The following is a 24,157-nucleotide window of genomic DNA, read 5'->3' as shown; positions in this document are numbered from 1 at the left end:
CGTCATCAGTGATGTCATCAGTGATATCATTTCAGATGTCATCTGTGATGTCATCAGTGATGTCACTGACCATGTCATGAGTGATGTAATATGTGACGTCATGAGCAGTGCATTGCGGGGGCGCGAGTTATAGTTAGCTGAACTAACTATAACGGGGGAATTTCTAGGGTTTTGTACGAGGGAAATGTCCAGCTAACTATAACGCCCCTGAAACCCATGGTTTTTTAAGTGAATTTCTAAGGTTTTTTAAATGCCAATTCCTAACTATAACGCCCCTGAAACCTTTGGTTTTTTCAGTGAATTCCAAAGGTTTTTTAAATGCTAATTCCCAACTATATCAGGCCTGAAACCTATGGTTTTTTCAGTGAATTTCAAAGGTTTTTTAAATGCTAATTCCTTACTATAGCAGGCCTGAAACCTATGTTTTTTTCAGTGAATTTCAAAGGTTTTGTAAATGATAATTTTTAATGTATTAATTGTTATACTGATTTTTTTATACTGATTTACTACATTTTTTAAACTATTTATTTTTAGATATTTTTTAAAAAATTTCATTATACATTACAATACAAAATATACTTTCTCAGAATGAATTACTTTACTTTAAATACTTGGCAAATAGGCAACAGACCTTTAAGTACAGTAGTTACAGTTGTTGCAATGGCCAACCCAATTTCAAACACAAAGCAACATTGAGCTCAATGTGAATTTCTAGTTAAATGCAATTAGTTACTTTATGGATTACTTTTCTAACCACAGGACTGGATCCTAGATTCAGTCCTTGGACATCTCCTGTAAACAGTTGAGTAAAAGCATTTTGGTTACAGTAGTTATTTTTAAGGAATATTATTGTATTTTAAAAGTTGACATATTTTTTCACATAGAATCACCAATGTTATCCTATGGCAGAAAATTCACTTAGCAGGTAAGTAGTGTTATGGTTACTTTTTCTTACTCAGTGGTGGATCCTGGATCCAGCACTGGCCAACCTCCTGTAAACAGTTGAAAGAATGTGTTTAAGTCATACAGACGATTTTTTAGGAATATTTTTTGTTTGTGAAAATAGACACTTAGAAACTTTTCTGCTGAAAACCACACAATGGATTCCTATGGAAGGAAATACAAGTTACTGGTAAGTACGCTTAGAATTACTTTTCAGGGTCAGTGCTGGGCTAAAAGATGCAGCACTGGGATCTCTCCTGATTACAGGTGAGTAAATCGGAATTCGTAGTTCGGCTGATTTTAGAGGAATATTTGTACGTTTCATAAATGGACACTGAGAAAATTTTCTGCTGAAAACCACACAATGGATTCCTATGGAAGGAAATACAAGTTACTGGTAAGTACGCTTAGAATTACTTTTCAGAGACAGTGCTGGGCTAAAAGATGCAGCCCAGGGTTCTCTCCTGATAACAGGTGAGTAAATCGGAATTCGTAGTTCGGCTGATTTTAGAGGAATATTTTTAGTTTGTGAAAATAGACACTTAGAAACTTTTCTGCTGAAAACCACACAATGGATTCCTATGGACGGAAATACAAGTTACTGGTAAATACGCTTAGATTTACTTTTCAGGGTCAGTGCTGGGCTAAAAGATGCAGCACTGGGTTCTCTCCTGATAACAGGTGAGTAAATCGGAATTCGTATTTCGGCTGATTTTAGACAAATATTTGTACGTTTCATAAATGGACACAGAAAATGTTCTGCTGAAAACCACACAATGGATTCCTATGGAAGGAAATACAAGTTACTGGTAAGTACGCTTAGAATTACTTTTCAGAGACAGTGCTGGGCTAAAAGATGCAGCCCAGGGTTCTCTCCTGATAACAGGTGAGTAAATCGGAATTCGTAGTTCGGCTGATTTTAGAGGAATATTTTTAGTTTGTGAAAATAGACACTTAGAAACTTTTCTGCTGAAAACCACACAATGGATTCCTATGGATGGAAATACAAGTTACTGGTAAATACGCTTAGATTTACTTTCCAGGGTCAGTGCTGGGCTAAAAGATGCAGCACTGGGTTCTCTCCTGATAACAGGTGAGTAAATCGGAATTCGTAGTTCGGCTGATTTTAGACGAATATTTGTACGTTTCATAAATGGACACTGAGAAAATTTTCTGCTGAAAACCACACAATGGATTCCTATGGAAGGAAATACAAGTTACTGGTAAGTACGCTTACAATTACTTTTCAGAGACAGTGCTGGGCTGAAAGATGCAGCCCAGGGTTCTCTCCTGATAACAGGTGAGTAAATCGGAATTCGTAGTTCGGCTGATTTTAGAGGAATATTTGTACAATGGTGAAGGAAGGGGGCGGGGCCTGAGGTGATATGTGTGCGAACACGCCCTGTGGCGTGTTTTAAGTTGGGGAACTCAAATCAAATCAAAATGACTTTTATTCGGTTGATATACATCAGCCATATAAGCATAGACATAATAACGGGCAACATATAAAAGCAAAGCTATCCTTGATATAAATACATAGGAATTCATAAGCATATAATAGTCTTAATACGTAAAGTGTAAATGCATTATTACAGTACAGATGAATATCCTTTTATACTAGCAAACAAAGAGCAATAACTAAAAATTGCCTATTACTAATACGTTTTGTGGGAAATGTAACTAGGTAAGGGCAGAAGTGCAAATTTAATAATACAGTACATATGGGAATCCAAAGAGACTCAGTATCAAAAATAAGTAGACATAGATTTCCTAATACCAATGGATTTCAGGATAAAAGTAGCTAAGTAAAAACATAATCCTGGGTCTTCTAATTTCAAAAGCAACTTCATGGCATCTTTAACCGACCTGATGTTATAAAATAAGAAAAAAGGTTTCAAATAAAACTTTCTAAAATTTAAGTAAAAATTACAAATTAATAAAAAATTACAGCAGCTTTGGTGGGATATACCATCACATGGGCATCGTTGGACAGTACTCTGTTTCATAACTGGAAAATTAACAAGGTGATGTAATGTGCCCAATCGTAAACGTGTCAGCACATATCGGTGCGATGCTCTGGTCACAACTGACAGATAAGATTGGAAACCCTCTTTAACTTCCAGTTGCTGGTAGAGCATAAAGGTAGTTTGTTTATTGAGTACACTGAAGTGGGCCTTCAATTGCTGTGTAAGGAAGGTTGATTTTATCTCTTTTTTAGAAACAGAGGCTATACACCCGGGGTCCAGCCGTATATCATAATTAAAAAGAGTTTTGTACCAGTGCAAGATGTATTTAAGCCAAGGTATTTTTAAACAATTTTACATTTTAACGCAATCCCGTATAATAGATTGGCTGAACCTAGACTCTTCTTTTGACCAAATTGATTTCCATAGAAGGAGAGGTCGTAATAAAATGATATCTGATATATAGGCAATGCCCACTTCCCGGTGAATAAGTTCCGTAGAGGCGGAAGGGGGGGCACACAGCAAGCGTTTTAAAAAGGCATTTTCGGCTTGTAAAAGAGAAGTCGCTTGAGTGTGTCCCCAAACGCCAGCACCGTAAAGGGCGGCAGAAACGCATCTTGCCTCATAAATTGCCATCATATCTTTTATACGGTGACGGCCCAATTTAGCAGTAAATCTAAAGATGCCGTTTATATTTCTCTCCATCTTAGAACGGGCATTCTCCTGTTCCTGTGCCCATGACCCATTTCCAGCGAATGTAATACCCAAATAACAAAATGATTTTACAGTTAATACTTTAAAATCCTCTATGTAAAATCGTCTAGCTGTTATTGGGTTCTTGCTGCAAATCATAACAAAAGTTTTTGATTTATTAATTAAAAGCTTTCTTTTAGTAATAAATATAATAAAATTGTCGATCAGACGCTGGAGCCCAATAGGTGTCCGGGATAATAGGACCGCGTCGTCAGCATATAAAAGAATTGGGATAGGATTTCCTTCAATCCTTTGTGCATCAGCTTCAAATGTTTTCAGGGTGGCATCAACATTATTAATAAATAAAGAAAACAGTAATGGGGCCAGCACACACCCCTGGCAGATACCTCTCTTGACTTTGAAGGGGGGGGTATTCTCGCCTTAAGATCCATATCGCACCTTACTAGTTAATACTTCGTATAATCTTGCTAGAAAATAAACTATATCTTTTGGGGCACCCATTTCTAGCAGGAGAGGCCATAAAATCGAGTGGTCGACTAAATCGAAAGCGCTACTCAGATCGGCAAAGCATAAATATAGGTTGCCCTCCTTTGCCAGTGTATACTTCCCGATCAAAAGATCTAAGTTTACACACTGCTCTAATGTTCCCAATCCTTTCCTAAACCCGTATTGAGCTTGTGAGAGAATCATCTTTTCGCCCAATCTTCTAATCTAGGAAGCAAGACCCTACTCAAAATCTTTATAGAAGAGTCCAACAATGAGATTGGGCGATAGTTACGGGCGTCAGTCTTTAATCCCTTCTTATAGATTGGAATTATTATTGACTGTCCCCATGATGTTGGGAATACTGTTTCGTAAGCAACATTAAAAACTCTAGTTAAAAGGGGTGACTATAGATCCATGTTGTTCTTGTAAAGGTCGATCAGAACCCCATCTGGACTGGGCGCTTTACCACCCTTACTTCTAGATATACCATCTAAAACCTCCCCATTAGTTATCATCAGAGGTATAGTTGGCCATTGAGCGGGCATATCGTATGCTATGGCGGGCAGGGTATTATTATTACTAGAATTAAAAATATTTGAAAAATGTTCGACCCAGGAGTAACTAGTAATGTAGGAGTTAAATTATGGTACATGGTCATCTTTCAAAAAAGAGTTATTAACAGTATCCCAGAATAGCTTACTATTTTTTGTATCAGCTGCGTAACTTAATGTTTCCCATGCATCATCTCGAAGTTCGACTTTTCTTATCTCCAGGGCAGATTTATACTCTATTCGTAGAGTCCTAATTTTATCCCGATCTCGTGGATTACACCCCAGGGCTTGTTTAAGGTGATGTAGGGCAGCTGTACAGTTCTTATCGAACCAGCCTACCTTGGGTTTTCTTTTATCATGGGCAGGTTTCGTCAAAAGATTCTCAATGACCTTATTGATCTTAATAACATTTTCAAGCAAAGATTAAGGATCAGTCTCCTCCCCTAAGCAGAGTTGTAGTTCGACCTGGCATTGTTTTATGACATCACTCTGGATTTTTGTTGGATCCAAACCTGTCCATTTTATCCGCACACCATTAGATCTAATAGGGGCAATACATGGGCTGGTAGATACATCAATGGGATTTTTAAATCCCCAAGTGGGAGATACTATTATGATCACTTATAGGTTGCTCCGTTACCCAGTTGGGGAATTAATTCCTCTTCAATCCTAAGGTCCCCTGGAGGCCAACTAGCCCACCAGGTACCTCCAGTATGCGCCAGGGGGCTGCATTGCAGAGAGGTTTTCAGAAGCCACGCCCCTTTTTACAACACTCTGCAACGCAGCTCTGTGGCGCTTACTGGAGGTATCTGGTGGGCTAGTTGGTCCCCAGGGACCCATAGGATTGAAGAGGAATTAATTCCCCAACTTAAGACGCGCCACAGGGCATGTTTGCACACATATCACCTCAGGCCCCACCCCCTACCATCACCACTGTGCAAACGCGCCCCATGGGGTGTTTAAAGTTGGGGGATTAAGTCCCCTTAAATCCTGAGGTCCCCTGGCGTCCAACTAGCCCACCAGCTACCTCCAGTATGCACCAGGGAGCTGTGTTGCAGAGAGGTGTTCAGAGGCCACACCCCTTTTTACAACACTCTGCAACGCAGCTCCGTGGCACTTATTGGAGGTACCTGGTGGGCTAGTTGTCCCCTAGGGGACCTCTGGAATGAAGAGGAATGAATTCCCCAACTTAAAACGTGCCACAGGGCGTGTTTGCACAGCATCACCTCAGGCCCCGCCCCCTACCTTCACCACTGTGCAAACGCGCCCCATGGCGCGTTTTAAGTTGGGAGATTAAGTCCCCTTGAATCCTGAGGTCCCCTGGCGGCCAACTAGCCCACCAGGTACCTCCATTAAGTGCCATGGAGCTGCGTTGCAGAGAGGTGTAAAAAGCGGCGTGGCCTCATTACACCTCTCTGCAACGCAGCCCCCAGGCACATACTGGAGGCTCCTGGTGGGCTAGTTGGCCCCCAGGGACCCCCAGTATTGAAGGGGAATTTGTTCCCCCTCTGCAAACGCGCCAGGGGGCGCGTTTGCAGAGTGATGAAAGGAGGGGGCGTTGTCTCCTCCCGATCCCGTTTAAAAAAAATTCTTTTCAAGAAGGGGGGCTGTGTAGCTCCCCTTCTTTTTCTAATTTTTTGGCCCTGGGGACCCCATCCCCCAGGGCCTGCCCCCTATTTTATTTTATTTTTTTAAACTGTGGAGGGGGGCCTCGAGGCCCCCCTCCCGAGGCCTTAATTTTCCCAGGGGACCCCATTCCCCGGGGCATGGCCCTTTTTTTTTTTCTGGCCTCCCCGTTTTTTTTATTTTTATTATTTTTATTTTGGGGAGGGGGCCACGTGGCCCCCCTCCCAGGCAACTCCTGGCCCCGGGGCCCCCATCCCCCGGGGCCTGGCCTCCGTTGGGGACCGTGGGGGGGTCGCCAATCCCCCCACGGCCCCGCTGGCTCCCCGCCTCCTGCGGGAGCCGGCATTGCTTTTCCACATGGGGAGCAGCTAACATGCTTCTCTCCATGTGGAAAAACAATCTGCTTTGCTATTTGAAAGAGAGAGCAGGTTTCCCTGCTCTCTCTTCCAAATAGCAAACAGCAGTGTCCCGGGGGTGGGCACCCCGGGACACTGCAGGAGCCGGCCCTGGGGGGTGGCGGTCCCCAGGGCCACGACAAGGCTCCAGGAGGGGGGCCGTGGGCTTGGGGTCCGTATCGGAATAAATATGTAGTGTCCCGGGAGGTGGCGGTCCCTGGGGCATGTGGGGGGGCTCGAGCCCCCCCCCACACAGGTTTTTTTTTTTCCAAACAAGCCCCGAGGGGTGGTGGTCCCCGGGGCTGCGGGGGGGCCATGAGCCCCCCGCATACATTAAGACTGCCAACCCACGGGGCTTATTTTAACATCTGTTTACCTGCATATACAGTTATACACACACCACCACACTTACTTCTACAGAAACTTACACATACTTAGTCTTTTTAACAATCACTTATAGAAACACATACTTATTCATACAGGAACTCTTTCAATCTCTCACTCTCACATATACTCACTTATATACACCAATAGTCACATTTACTAGTTTAAAACATATGTAGTTACTCATAGAGACACTATTGAGACAGTCATTCACTCACTAACACACCCATGCACACACTCATCCACCCATACAGTCCTGCACACATGCTGTCTTCAACACATACAAACAGTGAGTCACTCATTCATGCACCTATGCACTACGTAATACCCCCCACTGAACCATACAGACATCAGACACTTATACTGATACTCAAAAAATCAACTAATAACCTATATAGACACTCATGTAGCTACTCACCAACCCTTGCAGCCACTTATACACAAAGTGAGAGACTGATACAGATATTTACATATTTAAACATTACTCACTAAGCCATGTATTCACTAAGATACACTTAATCAGTCAGTTATACAATCAATTTTTCAAAAACAAATCATCCATTTAGACCCTTATATACCCATTTATTCTTCCATCGACCTTGAGATATACATATATAAAACATAAGTAATTTTCAGAAAAACACACAGTCACTGGATGATGTCATCAGTGATGTCATCAGTGATGTCATTTGAGATGTCATCAGTGATGTCATGAGTGATGTAATATGTGACGTCATCAGCGGGGGAATTTCTATGGTTTTGTACGAGTGAAAAGTCCAGCTAACTATAATGCCCCTAAAATCTATGTTTTTTTCAGTGAATATATATATAGATATATATATATATCTATATATATATTCACTTAAAAAACCATAGGTTTCACACATGTTATAGTTAGCTGTACATTTCACTCGTAAAAAACCAATGAAATTCCACGTTATAGTTAGATCAGGTAACTATAACTTGCGCGCCGACAATAAACTGCTGATGACGTCACATATTACATCACTCATGACATGGTCAGTGACATCAATCTTCACATCAATGATGACATCTGAAATGACACATTGTGGATTGCGGTCGCGCAAGTTATAGTTACTTGATCTAACTATAACGTGGAATTTCATTGGTTTTTTAGGAGTGAAATGTACAGCTAACTATAACATGTGTGAAACCTATGGTTTTTTAAGTGAATTTGCAAGGTTTTTTAAATGCTAATTCCTAACTATAACGTGTGTGAAACCTATGGTTTTTTCAGTGAATTTGTACGGTTTTTTAAATGCTAAGTTATGTATTTATTTTTTATTTTTTTTTCTGGGTTTTCACCGTGCGCACACCCTGCGCGCACGGTGCGCTTCGCGCACCGTGCGCGCACTGTGGGCACTCGTTGCGCAGTTCATACCGTGCGCGCCTCGCCTTTTTTTACACAGTAACAATTTTTTTTTCTCCCTTGCGGGTCCTTCAATTTATTTAATAAATGTGATTGTTATTTCGTTTTTTGTTTTTTATTATTTTTTTTTTGCCGCACTCCGCGATTTTTTTTTTAAATTAATAAATGTATTTTTCGGACTTTTGTGTCCTTCTTTGACCCCCTTTCAAATGTTAGGGGGTCTGTAACTCTCTTCCTTGCCCCCTTTTCACGTTATCTCCCTTTTTTTTCCGTGTGAAACACACGAAATGGCGGCCGACACTTCCTGATTTCGTCCGATTCGAATGTTTACAGTCATGTGACAACCAATCAGATTTGAGCTCGTGCACGGCACCGTACGCGTACGGTAAGCTTACCGTAAGCGCACGGAGCGTGCTTACAGATATATATATTGCTTTAAATGCTATTTTCTCAGGAACTACTGAACAGATTTACACCAGACCTACAAAAGGCACATCCTTGACCTGCGGACTACCTCTCTGCCAAATTACAAGTAATTCTGTTCAGCCGTTCGGGCTGTAGCTCGGACTAAAGGTCCTATGGAAAAATGCATGGGGAAAACGCGTTTTGGGACCCCCCCTTTTTCTCAGCCCCCGCTTGACGTATCACCCCGAGACTTTCAGGGTAGGAGCTGAACGGAGCGCCCCATTAGTTTTGAAAATTTCGCGAGGATTCGTCAACCGGCGCCAAAGTTATTCAAAATAGAATTTTGAGATTTCCTATGGAAACACGGTCCTAACTATAACCATCTACTGGCGACCGCCAGTAGATAATATATATATATATATATATATATTACCTACTGGCGGTCGCCAGTAGGTAGTTATAGTTAGGACCCTGTTTCCATAGGAAATCCGCAACATTCTATTTTGAATAACTTTGGCGCCGGTCGACGAATCCTCGCGAATTTCTCAAAATAGGTGGGGCGCTACACTCCGCTCCTACCCTGAAAGTCTCGGGGGGATTCGTCAAGCGGGGGCTGAGATAAAAGGGGGGTCCCAAAACGCGTTTTTCCCATGCATTTTTCCATAGGACCTTTAGACAGGGCTACAGCCCGAACGGCTGAACAGAATTACTAGAAATTTGGCAGAGAGGTAGTCCTCAGGTCAAGGAAGTGCCTTTTGTAGGTTTGGTGTAAATCTGTTCAGTAGATTCTGAGAAAATAGCCTTTAAATCAATATATATATCTGAGCCAGCTTACGGTACGCTTACCGTAAGCTTACCGTACGCGTACGGTGGCGTGCGCGAGCGCGATTCTGATTGGCTGTTACATCTAAGTAAACATTCGAATCGGTCGAAACCAGGAAGCGGCGGCCGCCATTTTCTCTCTCGCACTCTGAGGGGGGGGCTGTAAACAAAGGCAAAAAACATATAAAGGGGCTGTTTAGACAGCGCCCATGCACATAGCCATGTTAGTTGAGTCCTCAAAGATCCCCCAAGGCCAAAAACGGTAAATTTTTATTTTTTGAAAATTTCGCCGATTACGCTTACCGTACGCGTACGGTGCGCTTACGCTAAAAATTTTAATAAAAAAAAAAACACTCTCTGTGCATGGCATATTATTGTCATCACTTACAAAATAAATTTAACTGATTACCTATCACAAGGAAGCGCATAATATGTCCTCCATCTGCGCACGGTGCGTAACGTGGGCACGCGGTGCGCGTAGCGCACTGCGTGCCCACCTTGCGTGTACGGCACTAACTGCGTAAAGTGGGCGAGCGGTGCGCGAAGCGCACTGCGTGCTCACTGTGCGCGCACGGTGCGCGAAGCGCACCGCGCGCGCACGGAACGAACTGCGTTAAGTGGGCGTGCACGCCACGAATGGCGTAAAGTAACTTAGCATTTAAAAAACCGTACAAATTCACTGAAAAAACCATAGGTTTCACACACGTTATAGTTAGGAATTAGCATTTAAAAAACCTTGCAAATTCACTGAAAAAACCATAGGTTTCAGACATGTTATAGTTAGCGGAAATTTTACTGATAAAAAACCAATGAAATTCCCCCGTTATAGTTAGTGCAGGCAACTATAACTCACGCGACCGCAATCTTCTGCTGATGACATATGTGTCTTTATGAAAAAAAAATATTTGTAATATATGTAGAGCTAAAAATTTATGGAAGAAGACATGGGCAAATAAGTGTCTAAATACAGTATTAGCATCAGCAGAGGATTGCGGTCGCGTGAGTTATAGTTGCCTGCACTAACTATAACGGGGGAATTTCATTGGTTTTTTATCAGTAAAATTTCCGCTAACTATAACATGTCTGAAACCTATGGTTTTTTCAGTGAATATATATATATATATATATATATATATATATATATATATATATATATATATATATATATATATATATATATATATATATTTAGCTTAAGATAAGTCTTCAAGATAAATAAATGTGGAGTTAAGATTGCAAAGGAAAATAGATAATCGATATTGTGATAGAACACCTACCATCCCAACAAATAAGAGAGGGTTACCAAAAACTATTCGGGGAAAAACGTTAGCAATATAAAATGCCTCCACATGATTACTAAACAGCAACCGAGGCAGCAAGTGAGCAATGGCACAAAGGAAATCCTAACAGCAAGAAAAATCCAAAATATAGCATGAATTATAATTCAAAGAGCAGCTTTAAATCAGTTTTGGAGTTTCTTTCATTTGGTCTTCAAACCCCACCCAATCACTTTCTCATATTTCTATCAAATATGGCCTTTTCACTTCAAGTGTGTGTGTGTGTGTGTGTGTGCATAAGCTTTTGTCCTTGCTACAGGTTTAGCTGGCTGTTTTTCTAAGGGTCAGGAGAGGTATGGTACTGCCTTCTTCAGTGTGGCTAGACCCTCTGAATTACATACAGTGACAGACAGCACTTGACAAAGCTTTTTTGAGGATGCTAGCAAGCTACCAATGGAGATGCCTTCTCTAGTTACTATGAGAAAATAAGAGGATGTGGCCTAATGGCTACAGCGGCCGACCTTGAAGCAGGGTAACCGGTTTAATCCTGTGATTCTGGACAAATCACTTAAGCTCTCCATACCTAACAAGACAAAAAAAAATGTATGTGTCTGTCGGTAACACAACTGGTGCTCATGTAAAGTGGTCTGATAACTTTGAGTCGAGTTCCTGCTATGTAAGACTAAAAATACATATTTCGATTTACATATAAACACACCCACAGTATACACATACTCACTGCTATGCAATGTAACTGCCTCTGCTAACATGAAATCACTTTAACTTTTAGCACAGTAGAATTCAGGTGCCTACTCACAATTTACTTCCTGTGATTTCAAAGTTGACTAACAGCTTGACAAGTCTTTTGTTGCCTTTCAACATGACTTTAGAGGAGTCACAAGTCCTACATCAGAGGACAGCTGGGCCACACAATGCTCATACATGTATGTATGTATAGGTTAAGTACAAACCTAGCCAATAAGTACAAACCTAGCCAAAAGGCAGAGGAGCACTGTACATGGTCAAAGACAAGCATAAACTCAATATGTAAGGAGTAGAAGCTGAGCTGTGGACAGCTGATGCGTTGTGATGTAGCATTTTTTAAGAAGGTGAGTCTTTAAGCAGATGCACCAGATGCAAACGGGGACAGTGTTCCCTATTACAATCAATGCACTAACCTCAGGGCAACAGCAAAACTCACAGCAGCCCTGGGGCACAGCACATTCAGTGAAATACAGAGTGGCTGATTACAAGCCACTCTGTGTTTCACAGTGCAGGCATCTGCCTCCACTTTAAAGAGAGGTCAGAGATCCCCTTGTTTGAGAAGTTGGAATATTCACTGGAGGGAATGGTAGTCTACCATAAAAACAATGTCACTATTCAAGTTAGGTCTAGTAAAAGTTTCAGTAACTTAAACCTGAGCTCAAACCATTGGGGGCTAAAGCACATAGCAGACAGGCTCAACTTAAGAAAATGTGTTGAACATTTAGAAGTACCAAAACAGTTAAAAAGAGAAATACACATCACAGTAAAAATCCCATTCCAATTTATAAAAATAGACAATATTTTAATTAACAAAATGATAACAAAACAACAAAAATCCAATAAGGTAAATGAGAGGTATTAGTTTCTTAATTCCCAAATAACAGTAGTCCCAACAACACAAAACAACACCTACCGGCAACTGTTCCCGGTAATGTTTAAGGCCAACTGCGATGGAGCACAGGTTAGATAAACAGGTCAGATTGGTCCCAGTTGAAAAGTTACCTTCATACCTAAAAGTTTTTTCAAGATGGTAGAGTCCTCAGCTAGGCAAGGCTTCAGGGTGGATCCGAAAACAGGTTAGTTGATGTTGGGTTGATAAACAGTAAGATCTCGGTAAAGTCATCAGTGAATGTGGGAAAAGCTCAGAGTGGGAAAAGTCTGGCGTTCGCACTGAGTAAGTCTTGCTGCTCGGCATCACACCTAGTAAAGATTTCTACCTTGGGACTTGTATTCTTTTCTGGAGGATAGCTTTACTCAGTGGTTCAAGGCTGCAGGTTATTATTGAAGAGGGCTAGACGTCGTTGAATGCAAGTCAGCATCAGGTCGGCTGAAATGGATTTGCTGCTGTGGAAAAGAATGTAGCCAGAACCTGTCCTCTGAAGATTGGCTGGCAGGTTGTTCCCGGTACCATTTTGTCAAAAATTGGCCAAAACGTTTCTAAGTCTTAGATCTCTTGATTTAGGCAGGAGAAATACACTCTGACACCAACGCAGGATTCCAGGACCTCAGGAACAGCACTTGGGGGTCAGGACTCACCCCAACAGAAGCCACCACACAGTCGAGGGCAGGCTCACTAGAAACGAATCAGATGGATTCTTTCATCTTTCAGGATAGTGGGCTTTTTGTAGCTTAACACAAGGTCAGCTAACTGACTCTTGGAGTCCACTTCTTTATACTGAGTACAAGTGGCAGCAGGTCCAGCCATTAGCGTTCTCCTCAACAGTCTCAACAGCAGGTACAGTTCTGCTTCTTTCTTCCACACATCCAGTAGTGTTCTGAAAAAGGTGCCCATGGGTGCCACATTTAAGCCAGGTACGAGGCTGCAGGTGGGGCGGACTCCTTGCCTTCCGTAAGCAATGGGAAAAAGGTCCAAGGGATAACAATACAGCACTTTTGCAACAGGTCCTGTATGCCCTACAGCAAACAATCCAACAGTGGCATTCTCCACTCTAAAATTAAGATGCAAAACCTTCCTTCTCCTTTACCCCATAAACCCCACAACCCACACCTAAAACAAAATCGCACAATTACCATAATTAATTATCAATTAATTAGTTCATATAAATTAACAACTGATTATTAATTAATTAAACATAAATTACTTCCCAACCTTTACCCTTATAAACCCCACAACCAGCACCTACAATGAATTACACAATTTCCATCATTAATTATCAATTGATTAGTTAATATAAATTAACAACTAACTATTAATGAAACATAAATTACTTCCCACCCTTTACCCCTATAAACCCCACAACCCACACCTAAAATTAATTACACAATTTCCATAATTAATATAAATTAACAACTAATTAATATTTAATCAAAAATAAATTACTTCACACCCTTTACCCCTATAAACCCCACAACATGCACCTAAAAGATATTACACAATTACCATAATTAATTATCAATTAATGAATTAATATTAACAACCTATTAATAATTAATTACAAATAAATTCCTTCCCACAATTAACACTAGAAAATCTAAATTAATTAAATAATTACATATTCATTAATGTATTATAGTTAAATTACTTCCCACCATATTCCTCCATAAACCCACAACCGGCTATGGAACAAAAAAAACCCAACATGTAATTAAAATAAAATTCATAACTACTAAAAATGTAACACATATATTAAAAAACATAAACAATACTTATACAAAAAAACATACATCACATACATTTAAAATATAAACTAAAATACATAAAACTAATAAAAAAAATATTTTAAACAACTATTTTTTGCAAACAATATTAATGACTTCTATATGTTTAAAAACTATATTTCTTACCTCAAATTCAATATTCTTGACCATGATATTTTTTCTGTCGATATTTCTGATCACGTAATTTCTAACTCAATATTTGTGTGATTCGACATTTCCAACAAAATATTCTCCTTCAACACTGCGTCACACATCGGCTGGGTCTTTTTGATGGGTCCAATCCATGCAGCAGCAGAGATGCATCAATTCTGTTTGGGGTTACACTGCCCAGCAGAGCAGATGCATCAGTTCCGCTGGGTTCACAGAGGCTGGCAAGCACCTTAAGCCCCATTCCAACTGTCCAGGAGTGGAATGGCACCTTATTGCAGAGCAGACTCACATATGGCAGAGTCCAGTTGCAGGTGCAAGGTTATTGGAAACCTGTTATGTCCCTGGGGTTTCAGATCAGGAGGCCAGCCAACTAGCTCTTGGAGTCACTTTGGGTTCTGGGTTCTAGCGATGCTAGCGATGCTGGCCCATTCCTTCTCACCCAGGCCAGAGGGCAGCAGGCAGCAGGGAAGCTGTTCCTTCAGAGCAGCAGTCCAGCACATTCACAGCCCTTTCAGCAACACAGCAGTCCTTCATCCTGGCAGAGTATCCACAGGTCCAGAACTATACGGAAGAGTTGGTGTGGTCCTTCTTTTATACACAGTTGTGACTTTGAAGTTGGGGCAACCTTCTAGAGGAATGCCTTTGAAATGCACAAATGCACTGTCTTCCTGGCCCTGGCTACCGACTAACTACAGGATGTATGTAGCCCTTTGAGGGGAGACAGGAAACAGCCTATTCAAGTGTGAGGCTTAGTCTAGCCCCCTCCCCATTTTTCCAGTTTTGGCCAATCCAGTCAAACGTCAGTTGCCCATTGGGTGTGGCTGTCCAAGAGGAATACACAAAGCCCAACAGTCACCCATATCCAGCCATATGATCCAGAGACAGGCTGAAGGCATCAAATGGCAAAGGCAAGAAAATTCCAACTTTCTCAAAGTAGTATTTTCAAAACTGTAAACTTAAATCCAACGTCATCATAAATTAGGGTTTGAGATTAGAATTGCAGAGACACCAAACATGATGGGATACCGGTCCCATTTGAATATTACACTTATAAAATTTAATAAGGTAACTCCAACATTATCCAATGGGGGAGGTAGGCCAGGCAGTAATAAAAAAACGAATTAGGAGTTTTCACTACCAGTACATGTCCTATGTTTTTGATATATTGCACCCAGCCTACTGGGTTGTCCAGGACCTATTCTCGGGGTAACTTATATGTATAAAAATGGATGGCTTGAGGCTGGCAAGAGGTTTTCTTTACCAGGTCAAAACGGTAGTTTAAGACTGCACACACACTTGTGGTGACACAATCAGTGCATATGCCCACTAGCAGCATTTAATTTACAGGCCCTGGGCACAGATAGTGCCACTTGACTAGACATTCAGGGCCTTATTACATATTCTGCAGGATCTCCTACTATAATCCTGTGAGAGCCTTGTGTTCAACCAATAACCATCTGGCTGATTTCCAAGGGTTTGTCTTGCTAAAGCGGGAGGACATTCTTTATCCCTCTTGGGCTCGGTGGACTGGAGCAATCTTCCTTTGGAACTGCATCGGACAGACGATAATGGATTATTTAGAAAAAAGCACAAGATACGGCTTTTTACTCAGTAGTCCACTTCTTTTTAATTCCTTCTATTAACTTCACTGCACAGCGCTGAGACACTCTTTTGAATAGCTGTGCACTCAATAAATCCCAATGCATCAACTTCAACTTATAACTAAAGTAAATATATGCCAATTGGGTGCAATGTAACATGTTTCAAGGAGTGCGCACAAGCACTTTAGCACTGGTTAGCAGTGGTAAAGTGTGCAGAGTCCTAAGACAAACAAAAATGAAGTCAGCAAAAACAAGAGGTCTGAAGACAAAAAGTTATGGGGAAACCACACCAAAAATGACAGGTCTAATAGAATCCAAAACATTACTAAGTCCCAGGTTATAGCAAAAGTTAGGAGTAGTACATGTAGACACAATAAATGGTCCAGGACCTTGGTGACAGCACTCTGGGGATCAAGAGTCACTCCAACAGCAGGGTCTAAAGCAGGTCCAGTATGAACTGGGCATCTGGGCAGTTCCATAAATGGCATCGTGTAGCTTTTTGAGTCTCTGCAGCTTAATTAGGAGGCCAGTCTTATGACCCTTGGAGTCCACTTTTTTGTTCTGAGTACATGTGGAAGAGCAGGGCCAGGTTTTAGGACTCTTCTCAGGTCACACATAGATGGTTCAGTCCTCTTCACAAGGTCTAGAAAGTGTCTGAGGAGTAGGATACTGGGAGTGCCACGTATATGCCTACCACCATTGGCCACTACCTAACCAATGGGTTTAAAGTTCCCAAGGTAACCCTTCTAACACGCAGTAATTTCTGAGTGCCCTACTGCAAAAAATCTCATAGTGTCCCACTCCACCTAACACCAAGATGGCAGAACTTTTCTACCTCTGTGCAGCTATTCAGAGCCAACCACAAAGTTGTGGAATGGGAAATGGGCAACACCTCCTCTGTGTTCACCTTAAACCAGTTCTAGGAGCAGCTCCTCTCCCACTGGGATCGGAGCTTGCCTGGCTGGGGGAACAAAAAGGGGCCCTGTCCAGGAGGTAACAAACATTTTTCTGTGACAGGGTAGTCTCCTTTGAAATTAATTAGGTTGAAGGGTTCAAATGAGATGGTCATCCTGCTAAAGGAACAGAACACCCCCCCCCACACACATAAGGCTTTAATTATATCAGCTCCAGGAGAGGGATCACACCTCGTCAAGGGGGCTATTCAGATGCCAGGTGTCAGTGGTAGCTTTTGCAAATGGGTCTCTGGAGGGTTTAGGCAGGGTAAAGGTAACTGTAATAAGTAGGATTACACGATGTAAAAGTGTAGACAGTAGGTTCTTTATTTCAGGATAGTACAGAACAGCGTCCCAGCCACAGGAGGTTCATCAGCAACTGCCCTTCACAGAACTCTCCAGCTAGGCAACTTCTACATTCTACATTCTAGATCTCACACCAAGGAAAGGGACAAATACATATATTGAATACAGGATTATATATATTGAATACAGGATTACCACAGTAACTTTCTTAAAATACCTTTTCCAATGAATATATATCAAATATCCAACTTCACTAGTGAATTGGGTTTGTGATACATGTTTCCAAAAAACAAAAAATTTACGTTTTGAACTTTGAAGCTGTTTCCTAGCTATAGATAACAATATTAAATTTTGAAAGCGGTAGCACAGACATTATGACTGGTTAGCAGGAGCAAAGTGCACAGAGTTCTACAACCAGCAAAAACAGTCAAGGCTAAAAATCTATGATATATCACCTTTGTCAAGAACATTGTACATATTATCAAGTACTTTCAGCATTGTAGTTTCTATGCTGAATACAGCTCTGAAGCCAGACTGGAAGTAGGAGAACAGGCATTTTAAAGTTTATATGTGGGATGCCACATTTCTGCAGTTCTGCTAGTTCTTGTCACAATTTTGCTAAACAAATTGAAACAGTGGTCTATAAGGACAAACCATCTTTCATCTTATGCTGTGGGCTGCTTGGTGTATCTTTCACTTTTCTGTGAAAAGTTTCAAGTTTAATGCATTGAGTATATTGTTTTCAGCTACTGGCAGGGACTATTTTGTGAATGGAACAGCAATCTTGGCATCTCCATGCAAAAGGGAAATGCTCATTATTTTAAATAAATATTTATCTGAAGTAAGATATACAAATTACGTATGTCAAGCCAAGACATCTTTATTCAGATCATCAAATATCCATAAAAGAAAAAATCCCATTAAAACATATAAAATACTAAATAAAATACAATTTATCGCACACACGAAATAAAAGGCAACCTACAATGTCATATATAACCACTACAGTTTCAACAGGGCCATCTTAATCAGAGAGCATGGTAAGACAAGCTCGAACAGCCGCTCTCAGAATAAAGCCTACATATAGACTTGTCCCGACATCCGGCATTTGTAGCAGGAACCTGGACGCCACCCTAAAATCCCAAATATTGCATTTTTGATAGGTGAAGTAAACAGTGCTTCGTGTATCTTTGTTAAAATGTGCAAAAAAAGTGCAAAGTGCTGCATCGACTGAGCAGAGCTCCTATCACTGGGGCATGGACATGCATCAGGTTCATCAGGAAGCCCAGTGGAAAGCATAATAAGTACTTTACTGTGCCAGACCTAAACCGAAAAAGCAACTTCATTCCCAGCCCCCTCTTGCTGTAAAGAGACAGCTGCTAGGCCAGTTGGCTACAACCAAATTGAAATAAGCTGCCACAATTTCCTTTGCCCCACTCTCAATCAGTCTAGTGGAAGGCTCACGATTAAACAGGATTTGCTGCACAAATGTTTGGTTTACATTGGCAACATTTACAGGGTCTGTGAAAACATGTTATAAACCAATCTCTCGAAAGGCATACTCCACACCTGCTAACCATGAAATTTGGTCTACCCACAGGACAGTCCCTAATGATAATCTTGGTTAAAGTGGCCTTTGCGTTTCTCCATTCTACTAACCACAGTAATGTAGGGAGTATTCTAATATAGTCTTTTATATATGGGAAACCCAGTTCTTTTTGGCAGATCACATAAGAAGATGATATAGGGACCGACAGCACCTTCCTACAAAACCTGCTTTCCTCGATCTGAATAGCATCGCAATTGGAAGTACCCCATATCCAAGCTCCATATGTTGCAACAGGAGTGCACTGAGTTTTATAAATATGCAGTAAGGAACTAGGAGCGCCCCTCCTGGTGGCTGGGGTAGGTTACATGGTGAGCCACCCGCCCTTCACAGCTTAAACCTACTCTGAGAGGCATCCAGGATCCAGAAGCAGCAAAGGGAATCCCCAAATAGGAAAAAGTGGTATTACATATTACACTGTTAATACCTACAGAAAGGGTTGCTAACTGCTTACTCTTCGGACCACATGATATAGGATTTATGCAAAAAGAACAATTGATGGACAGAATGCAGAACAATGTCATACATTCACCCCAGTACAGAGATGTGGGCCTAAATCCAAGTTTTTTTGCTCACCATGTCATTCCAGTTTGGACCCAGCCATATGCAAATCAGTCTTGACCCTGTGCCCAATGGGAACAGTCCAGGCCCAACTGCCAGGCCAGGTCCTCCCTGGACTGGAAATAAGCATCCTAGGACAGGTTTCGGGCTTTCAGCCCTCATCAGCCAGGATAGCTTGACCCCAGTGGCACGGAGAGCACGGGACCAACGTCTGGGCACACCCGCCCACTCAGGGTGACAAATTCAAAAAGAAAAATTGATGGACAGAATGCAGAACAATGTCATACATTCACCCAAGTACAGAGATCTGGGCCTAAATCCATAGTATTTTTGCTCACCATGCCATTCCAGTTTGGACCCAGCCATATGCAAATCAGTCTTGACCGTGTGCCCAATGGGAACAGTCCAGCCCAAACTCTCAGGCCAGGTCCTCCCTGGACTGGAAACAAGCATCCTAGGACCGGTTTAGGGTTTACAGCCCTCATCAGCCAGGATAGCTTGACTCTAGTGTCATAGAGCACATGGGACCCACGTCTCGGCATACCCGTCCCACTCGGGGTGACAAATGCAAAAAGAACAATTGATGGACAGAATGCAGAACAATGTCATACATTCACCCAAGTACAGAGATCTGGGCCTAAATCCATAGTTTTTTTGCTCACCATGCCATTCCAGTTTGGACCCAGCCATATGCAAATCAGTCTTGACAGTGTGCCCAATAGGAACAGTCCAGCCCAAACTGCCAGGCCAGGTCCTCCCTGGACTGGAAACAAGCATCCTAGGACCGGTTTAGGGCTTACAGCCCTCATCAGCCTGGATAGCTTGACTCTAGTGTCATAGAGCCCATGGGACCCACGTCTCGGCATACCCGTCCCACTCGGGGTAACAAATGCAAAAAGAACAATTGATGGACAGAATGCAGAACAATGTCATACATTCACCCCAGTACAGAGATCTGGGCATAAATCCATAGTTTTTTTGCTCACCATGCCATTCCAGTTTGGACCCAGCCATATGCAAATCAGTCTTGACCCTGTGCCCAATGGGAACAGTCCGGCCCGAACTGCCAGGCCAGGTCCTCCCTGGACAAGAAACAAGAATCAGTTCGTGCTGGACTGTTCCCATGAGGCACAGGGTCAGGGTCAAGACTGATTTGCATATGGTTGGGTCCAAACTGGGGTGGCGTAGTGGGCAAAAGAACTATGCATTTAACCCAGATATCTTGACTGGGAAGAATGTTTGAATCATTCAGCATTCTGTCCATCATTTGTTGCAGTTACACTTTTCGCCCTAAGTGGGATGGGTATGCCCGGACATGGGTCCCTTGCTCACTGTGCCACTGGATTTAAGCGGACCTGGCTGAAGAAGGGTGACATACCCTGAAACGGGTCCCAGGATGCTTGTTTCCGGTCCAGGGAGGGCCTGGCTAGGCTGTTCGGTCTGGACTGTTCCCATGAGGCACAGGGTCAAGACTGATTTGCATATGGCTGGGTCCAAACTGATATCATATTGTGCTGCATTGTACTATTACATTTATATAACACTTCATAGCCAGATGTGGAGTGCAGAAGCACATTTTCAGACAGGTAGTAGGCAGCACAGTGGGGGAATGCATTGTTGGCAGATTATAAATTGTGATATGTGTGAAGCATTTTGGCATTATGCATGAGTCACCAGAGAGGTGCTCTTATTACACCTTGGGAAACAGCCGCTAGCAGTGTGATGGAAAAATAAGTGTGAGCGATAGGTGCACAGATTATAATTGTAGCTAAGACTAAAGCATTTAGACAGCTACACTGCATTAGGGCCCTAGACGACTTTGCTATGTCACTATCTGAAAGTAACTCATGCATGTGGTTACTCTTTCCTAATGAAGTGCCACTAACCTGGTGCAGATGAAACAAGAGTGCATATTACAAAAGAACACAACCGTTAGAACATGGAGCAGTTAATGTTAATAAAAAGATTACCTTGGCATAGATGCAGCTCTCGTTAAGTCTTTGCAGTGAGCAGTTACGTTCACACATCGGGCACATGATGGTTTCATTTGCTTCGCATATCTCTTTACTTAAAACAAAAGAAAAAAGATGATTCATAGTGCTAAAAAGATTTTTCTATGTATAAGTAAATTATACTGCACTTTATATGAGGTATGCAAGTTAAAATAAAAACGTCAGCTAATTGTGGTCAAATAAAGCAGTGCCCAGAAGGTATTTACTGACTGCAGCCCACTTCCCAAATAACTGGTAAATCTTCACTGATAAATTATTACAACTAACAGGGTTGTTTACTACATTTTGGAATTCAAAACAATTGGCAGTAGTATCTGTGGAGTAAGCTATGGCTAACAGGTATCCAGGTGTACTACTGCCAACTTCATATGGCAGTGCTGCAATTTGCTATTTGACTAATCTTTAATCTGTATGGATAAAAAGAGTTCTATGAAGTTGCATATTATTTTCATTTTGTTTTTTTAATATATCTGCCTTTCAGCTATTCAGCCCTGAAAGAAACCCTTGCCCTATTGCCCCTTGAAGTCTGGCATTATCTATCGTCCTTCCTGCACTGGAAGTGGATTTACTTCAGCTCATTGACTCGCATGGTCCCTGGTATGATTCTGGTCCTGTCACATGCCTCAAAAGTGGGGTAGAGTTTTTATCAGGATGAGTATGGGAACACTGGGTGGTAGTAATTGTGTGGGTCCACACAAATTCTGGAGGTATTTGTCACAGAACTTTGAGGAAAATGAATGATTTTAGGAAACATTTGAGGTGTGCAGGGTAAGAAAACCTATTGGTATCCAAACAAGACATACCACATTGACCTACACTGGGTGTCTAGTTTTCAGAAATATCTGGGTTTGGTAGGTTCTAGATGATGGCCTATTGCAGGCCCAAATACCAAAGCTACCCCATCACCAAATCAGGAAGGAAATAATGATGTCTCCCTGTTGGTTTTGTGGCCTTTTCTCAGCATCAGGATATCTTCTTCAGGTAACAGCTGCACTTTGTATGTTTAAATAATAATAATATTAATAATTTTGTGTTGGCGGCGCTAGGCAACGCCACACAAATGTGGTACTGTTTTTTATCGGGAGAAGTGTGGGAATGTCGGGAGGTAGAAATTGTGTGGATCCATAAAGTTTGTGGCTTTTTTTGTCACAGAAATGAGGGGGAAATGATTTTTGTTCAAATTTGACATTTGCATTTCAGGTTTACAGGACATTGTGGGTAAGACACATTTATGGGATCTCTGCAGGGCTCCCCAGTCCACAAATGTTGGGGTTTGTTAGGATTCCCTGGGTGGCGGATGAGCCTAGGTTCAAATATCGCAGGAGTGTTGATATCTCTCCGTTGTATTTTGGGTCCAACTGTTTTGTGTGCGCTAGTCTGAGCCACACGGATGGCCCCAGCTGCCTACCCATTATAAAAGGTTGGTAGAAATATACAAATAGTTGCTTATGAAAGGCTTATATATAATATAAAACACAGGGTGGAAGTCTTTCTAAATATATGGTTACCGTTAATTTACAGTGGCTCTAGTATACCTAAGGTGGGAACCCTCTTGTTGGACTGAAAAATTCTCCTTGGTGTGTCTTGGTGAAATCAGTTTCCTTGGCATTCAACCTATCATGCCTACAAGGGGTTGTGTGTGAAAGAAGAATATTAATTGGGGAGAAACAAATTTGTTATGTTTAGTCAAAGGTTTTAGTCATTTAAACCTGAGCTAAACGCCTGGAAGCTAAGGCTCAGAGCAGACAGGCTTAACTTTTGAAAATGTGTAAAGTATTTAGATGTCGCGAAAAAGGTAAAAAGTAAAAAACACAACACAATATAGAATTCACCCAATGCATAAACACAGAGAAAAAAATACACCAAAACTACAGGGTTACTTTAATTTATTAAAAATCCAACTTCAACATTGGGTGCTGCAATCCATAGGTGAAATGTAACTTTCACGGCATGCTGTTTTCCTGCACCATATGTACTATGGCCTTATAGAAAAGTTAAATATGCCAATTTCTACATATCTCTTAGGGGTCAGAGCAAATATACTGGGTACTGGACATCAGTGCCCTAATTTTCAGAGTCTAAATACCAACAATACAATTCACCAAAAATCTGGGGCCCCCACGCAAAAAAAGGGGCATTTTCTCACAGGTTGTAACCCTTTTCCTCCCAATGCTGCGTGGCCTCTCCCTTGTACATGAACATCATAACAGCGTAATAGTGTACACTGAATCAAAGTTGCGGAACTCTCCTATGCTTCCTTCGGTTGGGGCTCATGTGAATTGAAGCCTGTATGATGGGGTGGGCTTAGGATGCAACACCCTGGGTTCGGTATTCTCACATTACAGATCTGTCTTCTTCATGAAGAAAGAAAAATGGGTTGTCCCACCAAATGAAAATGAAAGTATACATACTTGAGTAGCAATTGCTTCATTGACACTCAGCTTTGCCCACTGAGTACTGCTTCATCGACTTTCCTCTGTCTTGACATGTATCGCATATAAAATACAGATGTATATAATAGTGTGCCTATGTCTTCTAATCTTCTCTTTATGTAGTTTGTTTTCTCTA

The 24,157-nt window shown here is 41.6% G+C and overlaps 1 protein-coding gene across 1 annotated transcript in view; it reads right to left on the bottom strand.

Annotated features, from left to right (window-relative positions):
* The window catches only part of ANO3 (anoctamin 3), a 1,942,403-nt gene that overhangs the window by 725,848 nt on the left and 1,192,398 nt on the right, over positions 1-24,157 (bottom strand). The window contains exon 12 of the mRNA XM_085643623.1: positions 21,548-21,644. Coding sequence (XP_085499749.1) covers positions 21,548-21,644 — 97 coding nt within the window. The remainder of the gene's footprint in view (positions 1-21,547; positions 21,645-24,157) is intronic.

This window comes from Triturus cristatus, chromosome 3_1 (genome assembly GCF_964204655.1).
Source record: "Triturus cristatus chromosome 3_1, aTriCri1.1, whole genome shotgun sequence".
NCBI lineage: Eukaryota > Metazoa > Chordata > Amphibia > Caudata > Salamandridae > Triturus > Triturus cristatus.
This window is presented reverse-complemented; position numbering and strand designations above follow the sequence as displayed.